The sequence below is a fragment of the Globicephala melas genome, chromosome 1, assembly GCF_963455315.2.
Source record: "Globicephala melas chromosome 1, mGloMel1.2, whole genome shotgun sequence".
NCBI lineage: Eukaryota > Metazoa > Chordata > Mammalia > Artiodactyla > Delphinidae > Globicephala > Globicephala melas.
The window spans coordinates 159800656-159813667 of NC_083314.1; the positions used below are offsets into that span (position 1 = coordinate 159800656).

At 35.1% G+C, this 13012-nt stretch overlaps 1 protein-coding gene across 5 annotated transcripts in view; it reads right to left on the bottom strand.

Annotated features, from left to right (window-relative positions):
• The window catches only part of ZMYM4 (zinc finger MYM-type containing 4), a 176861-nt gene that overhangs the window by 33737 nt on the left and 130112 nt on the right, over positions 1–13012 (bottom strand). For 4 of the 5 annotated variants that reach the window (XM_060307953.1, XM_030869680.2, XM_060307959.1 and 1 more), the window contains 11 exons: positions 12116–12266; positions 11512–11627; positions 10807–11082; positions 10483–10633; positions 9510–9682; positions 8586–8736; positions 7886–8026; positions 7516–7553; positions 6012–6156; positions 3384–3502; positions 2507–2678 (listed from right to left, as the gene is read on the bottom strand). In XM_060307953.1, coding sequence (XP_060163936.1) covers positions 2507–2678; positions 3384–3502; positions 6012–6156; positions 7516–7553; positions 7886–8026; positions 8586–8736; positions 9510–9682; positions 10483–10633; positions 10807–11082; positions 11512–11627; positions 12116–12266 — 1633 coding nt within the window. The remainder of the gene's footprint in view (positions 1–2506; positions 2679–3383; positions 3503–6011; positions 6157–7515; positions 7554–7885; positions 8027–8585; positions 8737–9509; positions 9683–10482; positions 10634–10806; positions 11083–11511; positions 11628–12115; positions 12267–13012) is intronic. The other variant, XM_060307950.1, reaches the window with a different exon arrangement.

Below are 13012 nucleotides of genomic sequence, written 5' to 3' on the forward strand. Positions count from 1 at the left end.
AACTAAACAGAACAAAGTTCTATCAATTATAAACTACTGTAATTTTTTTTTGTTTGTTTTTGGGCCACACCATGCAGCATGTGGGATCTCGGTTCCCCGACCAGGAATCGAACAAGTGCCTTCTGCAGTGGAAGCGCAGAGTCTTAACCACTGGACCGCCAGGGAAGTCCCTATAAACTACTTTAAAAGTAAAGAGTTTAGGGAATTCTCTGGCTGTCCAGTGGTTAGGACCCGGAGCTTTCACTGCTGGGGTCGAGGTTCAATACTTGGTCAGGGAACTAAGATCCCACAAGCTGCACAATGTGGCCAAGAAAAAACAAAAAAAAAGGAAGAAGAAAAAAAGTAAAGTGTTTAAAGATTTAAAGTATTAAAAAAAAGATTTTTTAAAAAACCAAGGAAAATTGTCTCTTTTCCCTGAAATCAAAGATAAATGAGCCAGATCCTTTCAGTTGGAATTAATTTCTCCCCCCTTTATATTTCTAAACCATTTGATTTTAATTACACTATGATGATTAAAACTCTCTGTCTTGAAGCTCAGTCTAAAGTTTTTCTGTTTGACTGAACTGTAGGCAAAGGCAAAGTCACAATATTTGTATAGAGGAAACATTTGATAAATGCTGACTATTAACATGAATGGAGAAGCCAACTTAGAATGAGGTTTCTCATCAGGAATTGCTGGAACTTGCAAAATAAGTATCAGAAATTAGAAGATCAAGCATAGGTGCAGTACTCTTTTTATTTATTTATTTACTTACTTACTTTACTTACTTATTTATTTATTTATTTTTGGCTGCGTTGGGTCTTCGTTGCTGTGCGTGGGCTTTCTCTAGTTGCGGCCAGCAGGAGCTACTCTTTGTTGCAGTGCACGGGATTCTTGTTGCAGTGGCTTCTCTTGTTGCAGAGCGCAGGCTTCAGTAGTTGTAGCTTGCAGGTTCTAGAGCACAGACTCAGTAGTTGTGGTGCATGGGTTTAGTTGCTCTGCGGCATGTGGGATTTTCATGGACCAGGGCTCGAACCCGTGTCCCCTGCATTGGCAGGCGGATTCTTAACCGCTGTGCCACCAGGGAAGCCCAAGGGCAATATTCTAAGACTTTAAAATCCACATATAAATGGGTCAGAATTGATATTATACACTAAAGAGCAAAATGAGACCAGAAACTTTGGGATAATAACAAAAAGCTTTGTACCCATCTCTCAGAGTATATCTGATTTAAAAACGTACTGGCAACACAACAGAAAAGTTGACAGTAGTTTTTTCAAATGCTGTGGTGTTCAGAAAACCAGCTAGAATGTATTACGCAAAATCAGAACCCAGTGGCTAGCTTTATAAAAACCATCACAGAAAAAAAAAATTGTCAGGAAAGAGTAATTTCTTGGTTCATCAATGATATATGAAAAGGCCACTGTGGGCTTCCCTGGTGGCACAGTGGTTAAGAATCCGCCTGCCAATGGAGGGGACACGAGTTCGAGCCCTGGTCTGGGAAGATCGCACATGCTGCAAAGCAACTAACCCATGCACCACAACTACTGAGCCTGTGCTCTATAACCCGCGAGCCACAACTACTGAAGCCTGTGCACCTAGAGCCTGTGCTCTGCAACAAGAGAAGCCACTGCAGTGAGAAGCCCGCACACCACAGTGAAGAGTAGCTCTTGCTCACCGCAACTAGAGAAAGCCCACGGTGCAGCAATGAAGACCCAATGCAGCCAAAAATAAAATAAATTAAATAAATAAATAAAATACGCCATTGCAAAAATTCACCTATACATTTCAACTCCCTTTAACACCATTTCCTTTATCTCTTCTTATATCCAAAAATCAAGGCAGTGCTAAATAAGGCTGGAAACCTTTCTGGAATTTATACTACTGAGTTCTGGTTAAAATCCTTTCTTTGGAGTCAGACAAACCTGGATTCAACTTCTGATTCCATTATTTCCTGATTTCATAACCATGGCAAGCCTATTTTCCAAAAGAGGAATCTAAAGTAAACAGTACCTCACTCATAGGGTTGTTGTGAAAATTAAATGAGGTGACACACACAGTGCATTCAGGACAATGCCTAGAGTACGGCAAGCACATAAATGTTAATTACTGTTCATTATTCTACACTCATAAAATGGTATTTATCTATAGGTTATTTTGAACCAAATGGTTTTCCACCCTAAAATTCTTTTTACCTTCTACCAACATGCTGATTATTTTACAACAGTAATTTTTATCTGGAGACCATGGCTTTGACTGCAGGGGATAAAACTAGAACAATACCATGAAACATGGATTTATAAGTTATTTTTCTGGAATCACTAAGAACTAGAAACCGTATCGATTTCTTTCATAAACAGGATAGAGCTCCAGAGTTATCAACAAGTTTAACAAGCCCATAGACTTCATATTTAAAAACAAATAAAGCTTTTAGAAACTCCTTGACTGCCTAATACTTAAAATTACATGAGCTACCTAAAAATTTATAGGTGTGTTTTTCTTTTTTTACTTTAAAATTATACCAACCTCCCTGAGATAGAGTCTTTTCCTTCTCTTCATCTTCTGCAATCATTTCTGCCATCTCAAGGAGATCAGCTTCAAAAGGATGTGAGGGAAGTTTTTCCTTAATGTCTTCAATACTCTCAGTGACTTTATCCTCATTATCCATTGAGGATGGAATAAGCATAGGGACAGGCATCTGAAAGACCAAGGATAGACTGAAGAGTTTCTTGGTCGACCATCAAAACTATTATTTGTGAGATCATTTAAATATAAAAATTATTAATAAACAAATTCAAGATATTTCTATTGCTAATGGTTAAGATAGTCTTGCTAGTTTGTTTTTATAAGACTGCAGCCATTTAAATAGAAATTCAGTAAGTGCTTTTCTGGATACTTAACGTGTCTCTGATTCATCTAAAAGAATAATTAAGTAATGAATTTTTGTTTTGTTTTTGACTATATTTCTTGCTTAATATTTTCACACAAGTGTTTCTCTTAAGAATTCAATACCGAGAAAATATATATTTCCAATAAAAAATGAATACATTTTTCTTTAACGAAAAGTCAGAATCCTGTAAATCACAGTATTCCTCTTTGCATTCTTGCTACAATCTAGGATTCTAGCATTCACACACTGTTTCTGATCTTTTTCTATGTTAGTGGTCTTTTGTGTTTAAAATGTTTTTAAAAAGCTAAATCATAACCTCCTCTGACAAGGCAGGGTACAAATAGAAGCAGTCCTTTATATATTCCATATTTAAGTAATATAACAGTATGATTAATAGCCAACCAGAGTCAGGTATATTTTACCAACAAGTAAAAAGTATTTTTATGGAGCTGTCAAATCTTAATTGAGAAAAATGCATACTAAATTAGGCTTAATCTCTAAATGATTACTCACTGGAACTGGAATTCCAAATGGGACTGGGGCATACTGAGTATAAAGATGAAGAGGTATAGGTACGAACACTGGTACTGGAACTGGCACCACAATAACTTGGGGCTGAGTTGGAGTGTCTTCTAATGGAAGAAAAAAAAAAAAAACCCACAAAAAAACAAAGAGGGTTAGAAACGACATTTTAATTTAAAAAAATTTTTTAGGTATATGAAGACTTATAATTCAAAAGAAGTGTAATTTTAATTTAAAAAAATTTTTTAAAGCATGTGGACATTTACAGTTCAAAAGAAGTATCTATGAGGGACTTCCCTGGTGGCACAGTGGATAAGACTCTGTGCTCCCAATGCAGGGGGCCCAGGTTCAATCCCTGGTCAGGAAACTAGATCCCACAAGCATGCTGCAACTAAGACCTGATGCAACCAAATAAATAAAATTAAATTTAAAAAAAAGAAGTATCTATGATACTAGGAATTCACAGAAAGGAGAAATAGCAAGGCTTGAGTATAACAGCACTAAAAAAAGTGGGCAACACAATAATTATCAGTGATACAAGGATAAGATGAATGAAGGATATAACTTGGATGGATAAATGGAATAGTTATCTTAGAAGAAAGGTATAGAAGACTTAACATGAATAAGTAGTGTATGTTAAAGAGGAGACTGAATAGGTAGAAGGGCCATTTTTGTGAGGCTATAATACACATTTAAAATCATTAGACAGTGGGGAACTACTACAGATTGGTTAGCACAAAGTAATGTGAGGAAAATGGCTGTAAAAAGATTAATTTGGCTGCCATCTTCACATGGAATAGAAAGTATACAATGTGGGAGGCAACTACAATATATAGAGCTAAGAAGATGAGGGCCTGAACTAGGGTGGTTATGATACCTGCAGGAAAAAAAAATAAGTATACAGAGCAGAGGTTCTAAGATATTTTTTAAAAAAAGGAAACAACTTTGGGAACTAACTTAAACATGAGTAGGGAAAAAGTGGAAAGGATGGAGGTAGAAATCATTAACAACTATCTACAGACTCTTTTCTGTAGGCCAGAAAAATATGTTAGATAACTGTAAAATCATTAATGTAAGAGAAAGGTAATGCTAGTAAAAAGAAGTGAAAAGCTGACAATTTGACTAGGGTTAGAAGTGGGAAATAATATGGGATCAATTTTACCATGGTGCAGTGGACATAAAAAAAAAGTTATCTGATTAGAGATGTCTGATAACCAAGCTACATAATGCTAAACTGTCACTATTTGGGGATTGACATGTACACATTGCTATATTTAAAACAGATAACGAGGACCTACTGTAAAAAAATGATAAATAAAAAAAATATTTTAAAAAATGACTTTTTTATAAAGTCACTATTGGTACAATAAAAATACAGGACTAAGTCATCTATAGCCCTGCTGTTCAACATGCCCCGTGGATCAGCAGCACTGACATTACCCAGGAACTTAAAAGATGCAAAACCTCGGCACCACTAAATGAGAATCCACTTAGTAACATTCCCAAATAATTCATATGCATATTAATGTTTGAGAAGTACTGGCCTAGAGGATAACCTTCCAGATCTAAGAATCTAGGATTCCTTTCCACTTTAAAAATTCTGGGAAAAAAAAAAAAAAATTCTGGGATTTTCAGATGGCAGCATGCCAGAGACCCAATTCTCTAGGGAAACAAGCAAAGTTGGTGAAAACCTAAAAAATAACCACTTAATAAATTCTTTGGAAATTGTCCCAAAGGCATACAGCAAATGGAGAAATATTTATTCAAGAAAATCTACTAAATACAGTAAGAACAGTAGGCATCTGTGACTTTTGATCTACTACCTGCTCCACACCCCTGCCTCAGCCAGCTAAATATGATAGAAACTCCACTCTGGAATGGGTGGGACCAGAAAGAATGGGCTCCTCTTCCTTCAGCTCCCATCAAGGGTTACTGTATCTCACCAGGAGGGACAGGCCACCATCATTTCTTATCCCCTCAAAGTCCAGGTTAAAGAGGTTAATTTCCTAGTGAGTACAGCTACCACCCACAAAGAGAAAACCTACTATAGGAATAGCAGGCCAAGAAAACTAGGGTACGAACTACCTTCACCCCAGATCACTTGTAGGGCAGAGATTCCATGCTAGGAAAGGCAAGTTGAGGAGATCAGAAGCTCACACCATGCCCATCATTCAGAAAAGTAGTAACTCAAAGAGGGTAGAGGCAGTTCATAAGAAAAGAAAGCCCTAAAGCTCTCCCCAAAGAAACTGACATTATTTGAAATAGAGTGTGGAAAAGTTCAAACCTAAGGGTGCTCTGGAAAACAACAGTTCCTCTTAACTAAGACCCTGTTTATATAATTCCAAAGTCTATGCTTACCCATAATACTACACTATCATGAATAAGGAAATTAAATGAAGCATTCAGAGTATGGTATTATCAACTACCTTCTCTTTGCCATAACTTGTTAAGTTGATGAAAATACCTAACCCACAGGGATATCGTGAGAACTCAATTGGGCAGCGAATATAAGCAACCAAACACAACACCTATAAAATAGAAGGCACTTAATTAATGTAACCAGATGCCACATTACTTTCCCCTAGGAAAAATTAAATGAAGAAAGCACAAGGAACACACCTGTCTGGCATTCTTTGTTTTGGGTATGTGGTTTGCAAGAAGTGGCCTTGGTCTGTGTGATGGGTTTGCACAATAAAGCTTTATTCTTCAAAAGTCTTGGAGGCTGGGAAGGTGGCAGTTTGAGGGCATCTGTTTGTGTACTTGCCTAGTAAAAAAAAATAAGTCAGAAACCAAAAGCTTATCATTAATTACAAGAAACATTATAAATATTATATTTCAAAATATAATTTCAAAAGAAATACTATATTGGAATTACTTGGAAGACACAGAATATAAATATTCAACTAAATATGTAAGGAATATAATATTCCTGAAATATCAATAAAGGAATATTTTGATAACTATATATTGACCCTGAATGTATCTAATTACCAGTTCTGTTTACCAAGAAAAATGCTGTTTGTATTGTGACATACTGTTGATCAATAACAATGGTGGGGCTTCCCTGGTGGCACAGTGGTTGGGGGTCCGCCTGCCGATGCAGGGGACACGGGTTCGTGCCCCGGTCCGGGGGGATCCCGCGTGGCGCGGAGTGGCTGGGCCCGTGCGCCACGGCCGCTGAGCCTGCGCGTCCGGAGCCTGTGCTCTGCAGCGGGAGGGGCCGCGGCAGTGGGAGGCCCGCGAACCGCAAAAAAAACAAATAAATAAATAACAATGGTGGTTGAGCTTAAAATGAGAACTGTTGTTTCTTGACTGAGTTAAGTCTTAAAAGAATTAGTTTCAGGCTTCCCTGGTGGCGCAGTGGTTGGGAGTCCGCCTGCCGATGCAGGGGACACGGGTTCGTGCCCCAATCCCGGAAAATCCCACATGCCCCGGAGCGGCTGGGCCCGTGCGCCATGGCCGCTGAGCCTGCGCATCCGGAGCCTGTGCTCCACAACGGGCGAGGCCACAACAGTGAGAGGCCCGCGTACCGCAAAAAAAAAAAAAAAAAAAAAATAACTAGAATAGGATCATTTATGATCATTTAAGTTACCTGAAAAAAGATGACATGAAAATTATCCCAGAGACCAGGAAACACTTTAAAAATGCCACTGTTCTAGTCATAAGTTTTTCTCATTATTTATTTTTTTCTTTTTTTAAGAGACAAAGCACAAAAATATTGTTTTTTTTTAAAAAAAGAATGCTTATTTACAGCATAATCTACACTGAGTGGGAAATAAACTATATTTTATAAGTACTTTATTTACAGTCTATGTTACAAAATGCCCCCCAAACCTTTTATGCCTGAATTCTGTACAATTTACTTTAATTCTGTACAATTAAAAAATAACAAAAACCTTCAGTAACTATTATATAGTTACTATTATATAGATACCAAGCATTCAAAGAAATTAAAGTACATAAAAGACCTAACTAAATAACCAGAAAATCCTGTTCCTGAACTCATGCAATTTGTTTTATATAACAAACAAAAAATAAAGGAGGGCAAATCAGCTTAGACATATTCATACTGCATAAAAAGGGAAAAGACAGTGGCAATACCAATAAAAATAATAAAACTTACATCCCCAATGATTTTCGCTGTTACTGTTGGAACTGCACCTGATATAAATAAAAACATATAATGTAGGATCTTATTATTTAAACATTAGTATTAAAAGCTGATATTTGGAAAAAACACACAAAGTTTCATAATAAAAACATGTATTATCTTACTTTAATTCAGGGGAAGAGTAACACCTAAAGCCTAATATGAGAAAAAGAGATCTGGAAACTACAAAAACACTGTTTAATGCCATAGCAGCACATAGTGAGCCACCATTCCTAATATGAATGTGACAAACACATGAAAATGAACACTGACAAAAAAGAGTAGAGAAGCCTTATATTCAACCTCAAAAAGGCTAGATAAATGCTTTCAAATCAAGTCATACCTTGTAAGACACTGTTAGAATTCACTGTGGGCTGAGCAGCAGGAGCACTGGCTAATGATACTACATTAGCTATAACTGGAGTTGAATCTTTTCTGTGAGATGGGGGCCCTGATGAAGCAGCTGGCACCATGGAAACACTTCCTGATTAAAATAAACAAAAATAAGAAAATCTCATGTAATTTATATGCACATACACAGAACCAACATTTCAAGGAGGTTAAACAATGCTTTTAGGTTAGAGTAAATTCTGTTGGAGCCAAGTGTCACTTCAGGATTAACTGGATTTTTTTCTGTTTTTTAATTAGTGAACCTTTAAAGTATTCCATGTACCTTCTCTTGCCTAACTATGCATGTGGTATATTTAAAAGGCTATGTGATTTAGATTCTATGTTCTTTCTCTCAAATCCTTTTCTAAAGAAGTCAAGATGTATATCTTCAATTATAAAACATTAACTGCTATTCTTCCCCATAAAGTTCTTACAGAGTTTATTTGACTCAACATGCTCAGGGAAAACTAAAAGAACTCGTTTTTACAGGGCATTAATCTAAGGTGTTAAACAAAAAGAGATCTAAATGTTAATGTCATTTGAATAGAATGAAATTTACGTTTCATGAAATTATTGACAACTACTTAATGTTCTCAACTTGTAGAACAGTAGTTAGTCCCTGGCATTGACCAAAGACTAAAGTTTAATTTTACCTGCATTATTCTGTGAAGGTGGGTCACACATACTTTGCTGATTACAGAACATCAAGATACAAAGCAGGTTACAGAAATGTTTCATTTCTCCCCGCCATTTCAAGGACTCACTGAGCTTACCCTGTCGCTTACAACCATCACATTTGGCCATCTGAAAAAGAAACAGAAGATAGTAAAGAAGTAAAAAACAAACTGTCTATGGTCTGATGGAATAAAAGCAGGCCACAGGTTAACAAGTGAGGAAATTTACTTAGAATTTAGATCACAAAAATGAAGGTTAACTATCCTGGGGGGAGGGGCAATATAGAGGTAGGGGACTAAGAGGTACAAACAATTATGTATAAAATAAGTTATAAGGATATATTGTACAACACAGGGAATACAGTCAATATTTTATAATAACTATAAATGAAGTATAACCTTTAAAAAATGTGAATCACTATATTGTATACCTGTTAACTTATATAATATCATACCTCAACTATAATTCAGTTTTTTAAAAAATGAAGGTTAACAATCCTAAATTTGGAAATAATTACTTACCTATCTACTATTTTGTACAACATTAAAAAAGGTCACATTATAGAGATGCCAATAAATAGTAATTTTAAAATAAGTGAAATGGAAATAGACCGATCTTCCTTAAAGACATCAGAACACAATTCATTTTAGTTAATAAATGAATATAATTTTAATATTTTAATGTTTTAAGACTGATATGTCTTCTACAAGGAAATTAGAAACAAATGTAACTTCAGTGACATTAAAGTCTTTTTAAAATCTTATATTAATACTAGAGGAGAACAGAATACATTTAATACTTAAGTTTTAAATCATTAATTGTCCTTCACACTATTTGAAAGAAAAAAAGAAGGGAAAAATATGCCCTGACTTGAAAAACCCAGGAATGTGAATTATATTTACCTGATAGAACAGAACTGTATATTTGGACATGCACTCTTCACAACAAAACTCTTCTACTTTCCCCCCTAAATTATTCTGTACCAATTTGGGAGATGTCTGTAAACAATAACTGCACATTTTACAGTGATTTCCCCAGCGTTTTGCCAAGTCATGTTTATAAAGCAATTTGCAACCTAAAAAAATCAGAGAAGATAAAATTAACATTAGGGAGAAATAATAAGTATCTACATCTTTAATTTAAATGTCCTACAACAAAGTTTGCACATTTGGGTTCTCACCAATTAGTAGATCAAGAGGTCAATTTAGAGGATTAATACTATCATTTTCTGTTTTTAAACGAAGTAAGACAGCAGAGCAAATATTACAGTGCATCATATATGGTAAAAATCAATTTTGTTTCATGAAACTTTTGTTTTATTTGGGTATGTGAACATACACTGGGTCACAATGTAAAATGTATGTCTTGTTTGTGTCGTGGTCAAAAGGTTTGAAAGCCACTAGCCTAGGAGGCTAATCCTGCATGGTTTTAGAGTAAAACAAAACATTCTAACCTTATAGTCATCTAAATAAGGAAGACACTGATTCACATATTCAGATCATTTATATTCAGAAACATAATGGATGTTTAAAACAATAAAAGTATTATCTTAGGATGCTACCAAAATTTAAGCAGTTCCCTTTAGAAATAAATACAAGAACTAAAGGATACCTATCAACCTAATAACTAACATTAAATGTTTTTCACATCACCACCATTTTTTGCTATACACATTGAGGAGATTTTTCTTCATTTTAACATCTATATAATATGAAGAATTAGATCAGAAAAGAGAGAACCAAGTATAAACAAAACAAAAAGGTTTTGGTGTTATACACAAAAGATAAAATAAACTTACACAGTGACAGCTTAAATCATCAACTACTTTTGAAACAACAAACATGCTCAGTAGGTAAGATAATCTTCTATCTTTACCTTCACTACAGAATGACTTGTCAGCACCTGAGAATCGCACAGTCTCCTTTACAATTTTCTCAATTTTACAATATTCACACATTGCCATTAAATTATTTATTTTCTTATATTCATCAGAACAATTTTTGCCACAGAACTGAAACATTTTACCCTGCAAAGAAATAATCATTAAGTACTAATTAAACATTTGGTTTATCTTGTGGAAATCTTTATCCCTCTTATTTTCAAAACAAATAGTGTATTTCTGAAAGGTGAAAAGCCAGAAATAAGTTTACAGATAGACCAGTTTATACTCGAACCCTCTATCATGCTCCTTTACTCTACCTTATAATCAAGAAGTTCTGGTTTTGTGGCAAAGAGACGGTTACAGTGCTGACACTTGAGTTTTACAACACTTCGTGCAAACCCAACATGTTGGGATTGGGCAGCAAGACGCTGGAGACCAGCTGCAGCAGAGCTACTGATGGAGGTGGGAGAAACAGCAGAGGTGTTACCGCCTCCTGCTGACACTGTTGAACCTGTAGGGATGCTTACAATTACTTGGCCCTGAGACAAGGGCACCACTGAAGAATTCATTCCTGCTGGTTTGTTGAACAAATTCTGAAAGAAGAAACAAACAAAAAGATCAATCTACTCATTTGTTCAAACAAGAAGTACTGAATACCTACCTATGTCAAGCACAGTTCTAGGCACTTAACATATATTTGTGAAAAGGCAAACATCCCTGGCCTTTGAGCAGCTTATAGCTGAATGGGGGGAGTGATATTTATATTAAAAAATGAAATAATTTAATAATATTCTTTAAAAATAATATCCTCCCAATAGATAATCTAGGTAATAACAGTACCATTTAATTTCACAGAAGGCAATTAAATAACATGCCTCCAAAAATAGGATGGACCAAAGAACCCAAGTTTAAAAAGACTGAGGTAGAAATTTAGGCAATCCAGGCACTTAGTACCACCTAATAAGTTTATTTTACTATCACAGGCAACTAACTGGAGAAAAGGAAGAGTCCTGAAGCCATACCTGGAAAGCTACCACACAACTGTAGCTGCAGAAGTTGCGAATACTTCCATCTGACATGGCTAGGTGATACTGAGGGATTGCTGAGGTTTTGCAACTGTTACACTGAACTTGTACACCTTAGCAAATCAAAATAAAAGCTAATGAGTAATACAAATGTAAACAAATGTATGAGAAAATAAGTATTATATGATACATGAAAATTCAAGAGCCAAGTCAAGTTGCAGGAACTGAAATTAAACTTAGTTACCTCACATATAGACAAAAACTAACAACGTCAAAAATATTTCTGTTTATTTAAAGTTGTCACAGTCTACACCCTGAAACTAAAAAATAAATGAATCTTGAAATAAATCAGGTATAGATAAAGAAAATACATTTTAAAAGCCATAAATTCTTTTGGTAAGAAAGAATGCACAAATAGGCGCAACTAAATAAACATAAAATAAGCAATCAAGAGGTGATATTTTACAACACAGATCTGAAGTATTTTAAATTTGCGTTAAAAATCAACTAAATTTGGACAAAAATCTGCGCTATAACAACAAAGCAATAACCATAAGTTATTCAACTATTATATTTATAAAGTTTATGAAACCAGTATTACCTGCAGAAGTAACCATTTTAACTCTGTAAGCAGATAAGCAATTAACAGAACAGAAAAGCTCTGTCTTTCCCAAGCTATTGGTATTTTCAATCATTTCTGCTGAGGATCTCAATGATTTGCAAAGCGCACATGGTGTAATTTTGGCTGATTTCTATTAAGAGAATAAAATAACATTCATTTTTACCAAGTTACAAGTAAAAGCATAATTCTTTGAAATGTTTATACTTAACACTGTTGAAATATTTTAAATTAGTGGCTTCCAAACTTTTATGATTACAATCCTCAGTAAGAAATAAATTTTACAAAGTGACCCAGTAACACATACTTCTGAGGTTTTGTGTTTGTGTATTAAACATGTATGTATATAAAACTGAAAGGTTTTATAAAACAATATATATCATGATAACATGTGATGCACTTTGATATTTTTCCACTCTACTCTACTTCATCATAAAATATGTTGGGCACAACCTAGCAATTAATTTTGGGATCTATTAATTTGTTATAACTATAGCTTTAAACGCACTATTTTAGCCTTCCCCCAAGATAAGGTTACGGGGTTAAGCACAAAATACTATGTATAAAATAAATAAGCTGCAAGAATATATTGTACAAAACCTCCAAACAAACAAAAAAACCCACTATTTAAAAAATTACACAACAGGGAATTCATGCTCTTACACTATTCAAAGAATTGGAAGAACTTCCCACAAAAGGTGCTCTATATAGCAATGAAATGTGAATCCAAGGAAATTAATAAACTTACTAGAAAATTCACACTCAAATATTCTACCACTAATAATAACAAAGCACAGGGACTTCCCTGATGGTCCAGTGGTTAAGACTCCGCGTTTCCACTTCAGGGGGCGTGGGTTCGATCCCTGGTCAGGGAACTAA